This window comes from Oryzias melastigma, linkage group LG15 (assembly GCF_002922805.2).
Source record: "Oryzias melastigma strain HK-1 linkage group LG15, ASM292280v2, whole genome shotgun sequence".
NCBI classification, from domain to species: Eukaryota; Metazoa; Chordata; class Actinopteri; order Beloniformes; family Adrianichthyidae; genus Oryzias; species Oryzias melastigma.
Genome location: NC_050526.1, coordinates 14,763,978 through 14,776,216, shown reverse-complemented (window position 1 = coordinate 14,776,216; position 12,239 = coordinate 14,763,978). Strand labels below are relative to the sequence as shown.

The window sequence follows — 12,239 nt, the reverse complement described above, 5'->3', positions numbered from 1 at the left end:
TGTTTCTGACCTGTGTGCCGTTCTTTTAGCATGTCATTCAAAGTTTGCACATTATTTTATTTTGGCTGTCAAAGTGAAACATTTTTCCCTCACAAAAAACTAAAATATTTAAGCAAAAATTTCCGTCAACACATTCAGTAATTTTTAACCTTGGTCCTAAAGTTAACATCTGAATGTGCTGACTAACTAATCTGAGGTTTTATCTCCATAACATGACGTCAGGCTGATGTGTGTATGAAGACAATGGTTGTTTTCCAATGTGTTAATGCTGAGTGTTTTTGGGTCAGGGTTGACCAGATTCTGGGAAAAGGCCAGATTCCCGTGGATAAGAAACCTCGGGATAAGTTGCATCCGGATGGAGACTCTCTGGAGGGCATGAGCATGCTGGGACGTGTCTGCAAGGTGGAAAGACAGGTGAGTTTCAGCTGGTGTATGTTAGCAGACGCCGACTGAAAGCTGCAACAAAGTCCAAAACACTTTTAGAAAATGTGCAACGAGAATTCCTAAAGAACTGTTGAAAACATACAAAAAATAAAAGAACAAAGCAGCAAACACTGAAAGGAAAGCATATGTTGAAGTTGACTTCTGATTTAAGGGAGGGAGGGACAAATCCCCAAAATACCACATTTGATGAAGAAATGACTAGAAATTTTTTAAAGAGATTTGACTAAATAATTTCTATAGTGTCATGAACAAAACTGCAGTGAAAACACTATATTACCAAAAGTATTGACTCACCTGCCTTCACTCACATATGAACTGAAGTACTATCCCATTCCTAACCCATAGAGTTCAATATGATGTTGGTCCACCTGCTATTACAGGTTCAACTCTTTTGGGAAGGCTGTCCTCAAGGTTGAGGAGTGTGTTTATAGGAATTTGTAACCGTTTTTCCAAAAGCACATTGGTCAGGTCACACACTGATGTTGATGGAGAAGGACTGGTTCTCAGTCTGTGCTCTAATTCATCCCAAAGGTGTTCTATGGGGTTCAGGTCAGGACTCTGTGCAGTTAGTCCACACCAGACTCTGTCCTCCATGTCTTTATGAACCTTGCTTTGTGCTCTGGTGCACAGTCATGTTGGGAGCATGGAATTGTTCAAAATGGGTCCACTCACAGACAAATAGAACCTTGTACATCTTTGTGCTTCTTTGCCATTTTTGTTGCACCGGTAATGTTGGGTTGGTGGTTTAAGGGGCTGTAAGCTAGTGGGACAGGGTGTAAACATAGAGTTCTCAATTATTGGTGACAGGAAGGAGGTTGGGGTTTCTCCACGCCAACAGGCCTTTCCACAAATCAGAGGCAAATTTCCAATGAACTCCTGCTGCTCTGCAGAAACTATGTCCTAGAAGATGACACAGGTTTTTAGATTTTGGCCAAAAACAGCATAATTATAATTATAATTATGATTAAAAGATCGCTGGGAAGATGTGGAGCTGCTGAGTTTTCTCCTGGTTGAGTTTTTCTTGTTCTGTTTTCAGGTGTCTTCCATTGAGTCCAAGCTGGACTCTTTACTAGACGTTTACCGGCAGGTCCTGCAGAAAGGCTCCTCGGGACTCTCGTCTCTGCCGCTCTTTGAGCTGGAGAACCACCAGCGCCGCGGGTCGGACTTCCCGCTCTCCCCTCACAGGGGCGATGGTGTCAGAAGTCGGGGCGATGTGGGTGGCATGCAGCGCTCCCTCAGTGCCAGCCCCCGTGGCCTGCGCCTCATTCTGGCGCCAGCCGACGACGACTGCCCTCCGGACTCCGAACCTCCCTCCTACCCCCCATCAACAACCTCGCTGTCGCCCTCCCCACTGCTCCCCCCGGACAGTCCATACCCCACTCTGGTGACTCCTTCTAAAAAGTCACAGTTTCCTGACCTGCCACCCCCGCCTTCTTCGTCAGGGAGCTTTACTCTCCAGCTGCCCCCCATGATGCCCCCCTCTCTGCGCGGCCCCGTTCAGCCCGTTTCTGATGAGGTGACGGATGAGAGCAGTCTGGCACCTCCTGTTGTCGTGAGATGCAGTGTTGACGATGATGACGACGAGGATGACGATCAGGAGGTGGAGAGCGGCACCGGCTCCACAGAGGGGCGGGTCCAGCTGCGGAAGAAGCCCCCCCTCAAGTCCGAGGGGCTCTGGAGGAGGCACCTGAGCCTGGAGGCCAACCCCTTAAAGCTGCTCTCCTCCAGCCAGGAGGCGGGGCCCGCTGACTGGGCCGACTGCCTGGGCAAGTCTCTCTCAGTGCACAACCTCAGCCAGCCTCTGAGCAACCCCCGCCTCTCCTCCGCCCTCGACAACAGCATCAGCAGCAGCAACGGGAGCGAGCAGGGCAACAATCAACTCAGCAGCTGGGGAGGGACAGACTTCTTCAACAGTGAGTCCAACCTGGAGGAGGAGTTACAGACCGGAGAGGAGGCGGCTCCTCACGCCAACGGGCAGCAGGATTTCCTGAATCAGTCCCCACACATCCAGTTGGTGTGAGAATCAAACTCTTGCCGCTGCAGCTGCTTCACATACTCCGTTTTCACAGTGGGGAACTTTGTGACGCTGTGAGACATGAATGTGCTCTTCATCACCCCACTCATGTCTTCAACGATGCACCCCAGTGACTTCTGCCAAACTCAGAATGTCAACTTTTGAATGCAAGTTTTTATGTTGCACAACACAAAAGAAACAAACAAATTTTTTAATGTTTTTTTTTCCCTTAACAATACTTTATTAAACTTTTTTATGCAAAACAGATCGTTGAGGTCAGGGGTGTCCAAACTTGAGAACACACACTAGTGTTGGGAGGAGTGGAATTGACCCAAGCTTTCACTTTCGAACATGTAGACGTGATTTGGCTTGTCCTAAGCTCATTGATGCGACGGTTGAAGAGAAAATAAACCCACACATCTTCATGTTTAAACAAGACTACAACAGTGATCCCAAGTTTCTTTGCCCCTAACATTTTTCTCTATGCAGAAAAATAAGTTTAACTAATTGTGTCTGAATGCTAGATCATAAAAGGCTACATACCCTGAAATGTTGGTAACAGTAACATTACAGCTGAAGCATCATTTGAAACAGATTAGCTAAAAAATAAGATAAGGCAGAGAAAAAAAATGAAAGCCATCTGAAAAGTTAAGATAAAAGCTAAGTCTATTATTAACAGGGAAGCTTGAAAAAATCTGAACGATGCTGAAATGTTCATAAATCATAAAAAGACAAAAAAAAAATGTAAACAGAAATTAATGCAAAAAGTCTCAACTGAAATATTAATTACTATATTTGCTGAAGAATGAAGCAAAGGCCAAAAAATAACAGCTGAATAATGCTAATATGTTTAGGTAACTGCTAAAAGGACAAAACACTTTGTGAAAAAACTAGCATAAGAAGCAGAGAAGTCATGAATTTTTTTTGCTAGAAGTGCCACCATAATACTAAATAAATCCTAAAAGGGTAAACACTAAATGCTCAATTAAATTATATTAATGTAAAAATGGTAGAAATTAACAATTTTGTGCTAGAAGAACCAACTTCAGAGCTAAATGCTACATTTTCTGAAGAGTGTGACAGCAGTATAAATCAAAGCCTGAACAATCCTTAAATTATCTAATACACTATATGATAATTAAGCTAAAACGAATGCAAAAAAGTAGAAAAGTAACAGTTTTCTGCTAGAAGTGCCAACTAAAATGCTAAATGCAACATTTTCTGAAGAATGTGACAGGATTCTGAAGTAAAAGCTACGCAAAATTCCTCAAAAAGCTAACTAAGAAAATGGATAACCAAAAACATAACGTTAAAAATGTTGGAATAAAGGCGAAATGATTAATATGAGAAATGAAAACAAAGTACAGAAAATAATCTTAAAATCCTTTTTTTCAGAATTAACTTTGATCATTTAAATAACATTAGCCTAAGAGATAAAAAAAAGAAAGCAGAAGAATGAAAAAAAGAAAAACATGAACGGATTTAGAACCATGAAAACCCAAAGCAAAAACTTTAAGTGAAATGGTAAGTTAGTATTTGAGAAAGAAAATAAAATACCAACATGCTTTCACGTCGAAAACTGTTAAACTAATCAAATAATTGTAAAGCATTTTAGAAAACAAATAATTCATTTTAAGAAATAAAAAAAATAAAAAGCAAGAAAATCTAAAAGCACCCCTGGGGTGAAGAAAAATTCTGTAAAGTTGTATTTATCTATACACATACAGAATTTTGTCACAAGCTGTTCACAAAGTTTAAATGACCTCTTCATGAATAAAGCTAACACAGATTCCTGTCAAACAAAACTGCCTTTGTCAATAGAATACAAAGTGCAACACATTTATTATTATTTTTTATTGTGGAAAACTTCTAATTTCCACCTAATACTACAACCAAATAAATGTTTGCTTTTAATGAGTTCTGTTCTGTTCGTTTGGACACCCCTGATTCATTTCATCACAGCTGTGAGGAGGTGGCGTGTTCCAAACACAAAAACTCCAGAGTTTTCCTCACAAAACTAAAACAAGGAATAGAAACAAAATATATTTTTTGCATCATATAGAAAGTTAGGAATTGAAAGAGAGATTGTGGTTTTTAGCTCAAACACTAATACCTGCATGGACAGTCTCAACACCTGAACATATCATGAAAGGGGTGTGGCCTTCAGAGATCAAAGGAGCTAAGAGGATATCAATGGAAATTTTAGGATGCATGCCTCTCTTTTATTCATCTTTATTGCTTTTTTACTTAAATCTATTAACTTGTTTTTCTTTTGATAAAGATACATCACCTTTATTTTTGGTTTGCTTATCTGCTGTTAGTTTAAAGCACCTCAAACTGGGAATGGTTTCTGCTGCTTTCAAAATTAGAACAAACGCTAACCTGCAACAAATGGCTACAGCGTGTCTCCTCAACCAAACATGACAAAAAAGCGAAGCTGCATGTCTGCAGATGTTAAGAGTAAAGACATGACTCCTTTTTCCTTGTTTTTTTCCATTTACTTTAAAGTCTAACACATCAAAGGGACATCAAAGAAACATCAAAGGAACATCAAAGGAGCTTCCCCCAATTTTAGGAGCCAACTTTAGAGATGGAAAGTAAAAATTAGTTTTACAGATCAGTGGTGCTGGTCTGCAACAGTAAAAACTCAGTTTCTCTTCATTAGATTAACTTACTTTGTTTTTACTTGCAGGCTTTAAAAATATTTAACAAAATAAAGTTTTATTTGCTTGTATGATTGATTGTTATGCAAAAACTGTTTTAGCAATCATTTTTATGCAGTCACAACAGTCTTAAACATGTTTTTCATTGTGTTTCTTCTTTTTTTTTACAAGCATTATTATCAACATGATTTTCTGACTTGTTTAGCAAATTAGGGCTGCAGAAAATGAACATTTTTCTAACAAATTGCAAAATATCTTAATTTTCTTTAACTTGATCATGAAATCAAAATATTTTGTCATTAAAGGAAATTCCTGTATGTTGCAGCTCAAAACATTTTGTTGCATATTTAAACCTTAAATATAAGGAAAAGTCCCCTTTCTTACCGTAGAAATAAAACATTTTTTGCCATTAAATTGCTAAAGGGTGCCTTTTCTAGTTTTTAAGAATCCTCCTATGTTCTCAAAGAGTTATGAGTCTGAAAATCCTCATGATGCTGTAATAAGATCGGATTGTTGTGTTTTTGAAGGACATCATTGGCCTTGAACGGCTTCTAATGTTCTTTCTCTACTGCTTGAAAAGTAATTTGTGACACAGCTAGCCTTAAAGCTTGATAATGTTAACATATTTCTTTGAAATTAATTTATTACAGAGCACATTTTGTTCCCTAAATGAGAAATGCAAAAATAATTTTATTATTCATTATTAAAGTAAAGACTCAACTTTTTGTGTCTGTGGTTTTTTATATTATTTTTATGCGAATAGGTTTATGTGGGGTGACTATGTTTATGAAAAAATAAAATAAATAAAATATAGACAGTCTTAGCTGTCATTGCATTGTTAAGTTTTGTTCAAAAAACAGTAAAACTTCTTTTGAAAATATATATTTTTTTGTTTCCTTTAAGAAATAATGTGTTCCCTAAAAGATAATTTGGGGTTTACATAATTTAAAGAAAACATTTTTCACTTTGAAAATATGGTGTTCATTAATTAAAAAATAAAGAAATGTCTTGCAAAAACGGTTAATTTAGTTTTTTAAGAATACCTTATTCTATTTTTCTTATTGAAGCTCCATGCCACAAGTTATGCGATAAGCAGTTTTCCCTGATAATATTCCTTTAAAGTTTGAGAGACGAATTTATATTTATTTTAACTATTTTAATTGTGACTCAAATTTATTTATCAATCATGAATCGAACGGCATTTAGTATTTTGTAAGTGCAACTCAGCTTTATGACCTTTTTCAGGTTCACTTTCAGTCAGAAAACAAAAATTCCGATGGTCCTTGAAGGCATCACCGTCCAGATTTTAACGTTAAATCGAGGAGCTAACCTGCACGTGCGCTTTTGAGGAAAAGAAAACATGTCTGACTGGGAGGAGGACGAAAGTTCCGGAGCCGTGGGGGTCTGCCGCCGTAGCGGCGGAGCTACCGACTTCTGGAACCGGAGAAGCGAAAGAGAGGACGGCCCGCCGAGGGAGCGCCGGGACTATGCTAATAAAAAGCCTTCGTCTTGTGTTACAATGACAGTTGAGAGCGCTTCAGTCGGCAGAGTTATAGGTGCGTCTGAGAAAATTCAAAAAGTTCTAAAATGGAGGCCAATGCTAAGCTAAATATGCTAATATGTAGTTTACATGCTATGTTTCATTCGATAAATTACAAATAATTTCCGTTTTATGTACTTATTGTTATTTTTAGCACATTACACATTTAATTTCATGTTCTCTGACTTTATATCTGTTATTTTGTTTAAGGTCGTGGTGGGGCTAAAATTCGTGAATTTGAGGAGCTCAGCGGTGCACGAATAAAGGCAAGTCCAAGAAAAAGTTGAAGGAAACCCGATCAACTCTACTATATTTCTGGTCGCTTAAATCTTTTTGTCAAAACTTAGGCTTCTCTTGCTTTTGAATGTGTATTACCATATCACTACCTGAAAGTGAAAGAGTAACATTAAAAGCCACTGTTTAAAGCAAATCTGGGGTCACTAAACGTTGCAATTTGTTAAATGGCCACCAGGGGCTGGTTTCAGATGACTCCGTAACCCTGTGCTGTCCTAGGCATGTTTACATTTAAAGTGGGGTCATCTGGACCACATAAGATAGCACGAGTGTTAAAAGTTTAAGCTGAAAAGTATGACCTTACATCAAACATAAGCATTTACAACCTGGTGTTAAAAACTTTGATTTTTGTTTATTTTCATAATGGGGTGAATTTAGTTTGAAGTCCCACTATAACATCCTTTGGTCTGTTTTAATGGCATTACCAATGGTCTTTCACTCCTGATTATTCTGTTTTTAGGCAAAGTTAAAAAAAAAAAAAAAAAAAAAGTTGTGTTTTTGGACATAATTTCAGACATAAAAATTTTACTAAAACATAACATCTTAATTAATAGGAACATTTGATGAAAAATGTTCATGAATCCACTGTGTTCCGAAGACAAAAAATTAATTAAAATAATAATAATAAATGAAAAAAAAAGTTTCTTCAAATGCAATGCATTGTGGTCTATATTTGCCAATCTGGTGTGCATTGATGCACACTTTTTTTTTTCTAGACTTCTGGAAAATTTATATGTATATACTTTAAAAAAAAATAGCTTTCTGTTTTACGTTTTGTTTAGCTGTAGACCTTGTCAATCAGTCTCCTCCAATCCATGTCTCTCTTACAGAATGGATTCAGCATGTAAAATCTACATAAATCTTTCAATCGCAAGCTTTGTTTTCATTCTATAATACTGGAATCATAGTTCTATGAAGGTTAGAACTGAGAGAGTTTAAATGAGAGAAAAAAAGTGTGAAATAGTTAAGTTTGTCTGAGAAAAGTTTATCAGGTGTGTAGAGGAGAATTGCAGCATCAAAATTTGTAATTCTACTTTGTGGATTTCACCTATCCCAAGTATATTTTTGGAACGCAACTTCCTTGATAAGGTAATTGACTTCAGAGCACAACAGCTTTATTATATCAGCTGGAAACAAGAGACTTTGTGTGTTTCTCAAACTGTCTGTTATTTTTTCAGTTTTCAGAAAGTGTCCATTTAAATGAGCTGAGAATTAATATGTATCACCAAAGTGTTAAAATTATATCAGGACCCCCAGAAAATGCCTTTAATAGTATTTTTTTGCTTGCTGACCTTTTTGACTTGGTTCTTTCATTAATCTTTTTTATTTTTTTACTTTACTTATTCTTGAAGATAAATAAAGGGGACATTGATGGAGAAGTGATCATCACGGGATCTTCTGCTGCACAGCAAAAAGCCAAGGAACTGATTGAAGAGCTTTTGTCTGGCAGCAACTTCCCATTTGGAAATGGTGAGTTGGCACTTCTGTTGTGTTAAGAGAGGGCTTACATTAATGTTTTACTAGGAAAACGAGTGTGGGGGTGTGTGTGCTTGTCACGGTTTATTCTTCATGAACTGTCTCACTTCTTAAACAACTGTGTTCTTTTAAAAAATGCAGGACTTGTCTTTCTTCTTACAACATCTTACAGGTTTACTGCTGCATGTTCTCCTACACTAAAAACATTTGACAAGCACCGTAAACATCAACTTATTTTTACAGAAAAAAATGTAATTTTTTATTATTAAACTAAAAGAAAACTAAAATAAACATAACTGGCACATCAGCAAAGAAGAAGAAACAGCATTTTAGCATAAGTCTGACTTAGATTCCAATGGTGACGGCAAAATGTTTTATATGTTTACCAAATCTAGGTTTTTGTACTTGGCCTGATCCTGTTCTTATTTAAGCTTTGATCTTGTTCTCATCCAAGTTTTGATCCTGTTCTGATCCAGGCTTTAAATTATCTTGGTTTCTGGTCTTGTCTAGAGTTGGTCTTCTTCTGATAGTCTTTCTTAGTTTGGCAGGTGTGAAAGCATATTATAACGTTGGTTTGGTCGAAACAGGACAACTTTGGTCCACATAAGAACCAGGATCTCTGTTCTCTTGCAGATGATCTCTGGTGCGGTTGACTTCAGTGTGAATGCAAACCGACTAAAGACAGAAAATAATATAAGCTTCACATGAATGTGAAGAAGCAGGAATTGTGAGAAAGTTTGAAAATGTCTGCTGGATAAACATGGTTTATTGAGGCGCTTATTTCTGTACATCTTGGCACCTTTTTTCTTGTTTTCTGTCATGGTTGGTCAACATTTTTGGGGCGACCAAACAAACACCTGTTGAACTGTGAGTCTTTAGTGACTCTCTTGAAGTTTTATTTTTGTCCACCATCTGAACCTAATCTGGAGACTTATCCCAGTATGAAGCAAACTTGAAGCCTACAGTAGAAATTCAAAATATTTTATAATAAATAGTAAGATGTTAGATTAAAATATGCAGGTCACCCTATCTATAACCATCCCAGAATAAATCAAAAAAGTTTTTTTGTCACAGAAACTTTACTTGGTTACTTAAGGTAAAAACTAGAAATCTTTTCTGCTGCAGTCTTTAAACATCTTATCCTTTGATGCTTAGAATAAAAAATGAAGGCAAGATGATAAAGAACATCAGATTTGTCAACAGTCAAGATTACTGTGAAACTGACCACTTCAGAAGCAGCGCTGAGTGTTGGAGCTTTGATCTTCACAGATTTGGGAAGACGGCAGGACCACAAAGGTGATGGTAAAGGCTACCGCTCCTCCGTTTGGTCTTCTGCAGCACATAAAGCAGCAGAAAACGTTCCAGAGCGGCCGCCTATAGACTGGAACGCCATCCGGGAGAACAAAGATAAATATGATGAGATGAAATGGAAAGGTGAGGGCATGTTTAGAATCTGGATGCCTTTAGTAATCCTCGGATAATGATTTTAAAAAGTTAATTTCAACCAAAAGCAGAACTTCTTTCTGTCCATGTTCAAATAAAATGAGTGTATTTGTTCTGTCTCTAAGACCTGCCGCCCTTAAAGAAGAAATTTTACTGCGAGGCAGAGAGCGTGGCCGCACTCACGTTGGAGGAGGTCGCTGAATGGAGGTGAGGATGCAGGTTTTATACTTCAGTTCATCACCAAGTCAAATGTCTTAGACAGGTTATCTGTAAATCAGTGGTACCCAACCTTTTTCACACCGTGGACTGAATCAGTGTCGGACAATGTTTTCATGGACTCGTCTGTATGAGGCTGAAGTGGGTGTCTGATTTTGCTTTTTTTTATCCTCCAGTTTCCCTTAATTATTTAGGATAAAGTTTATCTTCTTCCTCTTGAAAATATCTGCAGCTTCTTTATACTTGATTTATACTAGATTGTGTTTTGCAACCATTAAAACGTGATATAGATTTCTCTTCAAAACAGTCAAAGTGAAATCTAAATAATCAGACGTCAACTTCAGGCTTTCGAGGTGCAATGGATAAACAAAAAAAAATTAAAAGGTTACTAAAACTGGTATTTTCCTAAATATAAATATAAACAAAAATCTACCATTTGAACAACTTTATTAGCGGCATACTCATAACATTAGGAAGCCAGTTACTGATTGTTCTGCTGCTTTATTATGGTGGGAACAACTGTCACAATAAATCCACATTTGGAGTGAAGACTCCTGGTTTTTGTCTGTTAAATGCAGCTTTCTTTTATTTTGATGTCTAAGGCTTTCCTTCTGTTTCCCCACTGGCTCTTTTTCTGCAAAATTAAACTTTTCTTATGTTTATTTTTGCCAACTTTCCTAGCTTGGAGGTTTCAATTTAGTAGTTGGTCCTGCCGCTTTAGGAAAGTAGCGATGTGTTTTTGAGACAGGACTGTCTTGATAGCTGTCAAGAATGAGTCAGATGTGGTGGGGAGAATCCACAAGTTTTCCAAAATAAAATTTGCACCAGAATCAGATTTTAAATAAAAGAAAAATTGTAGGTGGTGTTTTTTTTTTCTCTGTATGACGATACAAATTGTTTCCTAGTGGTTGGGGACCCCTACTGTGAATGATGGAGTAAATGGGTAACACTTTTTTCCCCCTAAAGATTTAGGCCCGATCCAAATTCTTCCTTTCTCCCTAGCCCTTCTCCCTTCCCCCACATTTGGCCCTCCAAACGGAGAGTTATAAAGAAATAGTGTCTCATATTTCGGACGCACTTTCGTTTAGTGATGTCACCGATAACCGCCACTCCACTAGCGTTAGGGCAGAGCTTCCAGTGCTTGAATATACATAACAGCGGTTTTATAACTTTAACTTTAACTGCTTCAGAACACACCCACGTGAAGAAAAGCGCTTCTCAATGCGATGTGCGAGTTAAATATGAGTCATGTCAAAAACTCCCTTAAACACAAAGTTATCACAAAAACGAATAAAGACCTGAATGGTTCAAGTTTAGACTCCTCTGTAGTAAAGTGTTGCAACTTTGTAATGTGGGGCTTTTGCACAGAAGAGTCCATTTCTATAGATAATGGACATTATTGTGTGTGTGTAATGTTTTCAGGTTGCTCTCAGTCATGTGATTAGAGGAAATCCCCAGAGCTCATCTGTATCAGCAACTCTTGAATGTTAGTTTTTTCACAGTTAAATACATTTCTGAACATCTCTGCATTTATTTTTTAAACTTCCCGCATGGAGAAATATTTGAACCAGGTGTTGAGATAACACTACAGCTTCATGCTGATTTCATTTTAAAATGAATTCTGATTTAGTAGATCAGCAGGATCTCTGGATTCATTTTTATGGCAGTTATGTCCAAAGGAGACGAAGGGGATTGTTTTCTTTTTGAAGAAATTTGCTCCCTTTTGATGAGCAGAAACGTCTCATGTGAACCCACACAAGAATGTCTAAATAGAATCAACACCCAAAGACCCACTCTTATTAAAAATTTAGTTTTTGGTGTTTTCAGCATGTTCTTGAGGCATTTTTCTGATGATGGGATATGTATATAAAGACAATTTTGTTTAAAATTGCATTTCTGAGTATTTCTCTATTCAAATTATTGAAAATTAGCAGCAGACAAAAAAGCTGTTGGAAAAGCTTATAGAAGTGATGTAGAAGCTACAGTCGACAGGCCAACAGCGCTCCATGCTGATGCATCCATGTGTAGATGAATAGATTCGAGTAAGTCTTAAGTTTAGTCGTCTGAGCTGGCATCTGGCTCAAAACTGTACAGCTGGATAGCTCCAATATTGAACATCATTTTTGTTGCACCAGTAATGTTGGGTTGG

The 12,239-nt window shown here is 37.5% G+C and overlaps 2 protein-coding genes across 3 annotated transcripts in view; both read left to right on the top strand.

Annotated features, from left to right (window-relative positions):
• kcnq5a (potassium voltage-gated channel, KQT-like subfamily, member 5a) overlaps window positions 1–5,841 on the top strand; it is a 114,474-nt gene extending 108,633 nt beyond the window's left edge. For both annotated transcript variants that reach the window (XM_024297544.2, XM_024297543.2), the window contains 2 exons: window positions 288–414; window positions 1,481–5,841. In XM_024297544.2, the coding sequence (XP_024153312.1) occupies window positions 288–414; window positions 1,481–2,464 (1,111 nt within the window). In that variant the 3' untranslated portion in view covers window positions 2,465–5,841. The remainder of the gene's footprint in view (window positions 1–287; window positions 415–1,480) is intronic.
• Window positions 5,842–6,421: 580 nt separating this feature from the next.
• ddx43 (DEAD (Asp-Glu-Ala-Asp) box polypeptide 43) overlaps window positions 6,422–12,239 on the top strand; it is a 20,039-nt gene continuing 14,221 nt past the window's right edge. Inside the window, exons 1-5 of the mRNA XM_024297789.2 lie at window positions 6,422–6,677; window positions 6,872–6,927; window positions 8,308–8,425; window positions 9,701–9,865; window positions 10,000–10,081. Of these exons, the coding sequence (XP_024153557.1) occupies window positions 6,482–6,677; window positions 6,872–6,927; window positions 8,308–8,425; window positions 9,701–9,865; window positions 10,000–10,081 (617 nt within the window). The 5' untranslated portion in view covers window positions 6,422–6,481. The remainder of the gene's footprint in view (window positions 6,678–6,871; window positions 6,928–8,307; window positions 8,426–9,700; window positions 9,866–9,999; window positions 10,082–12,239) is intronic.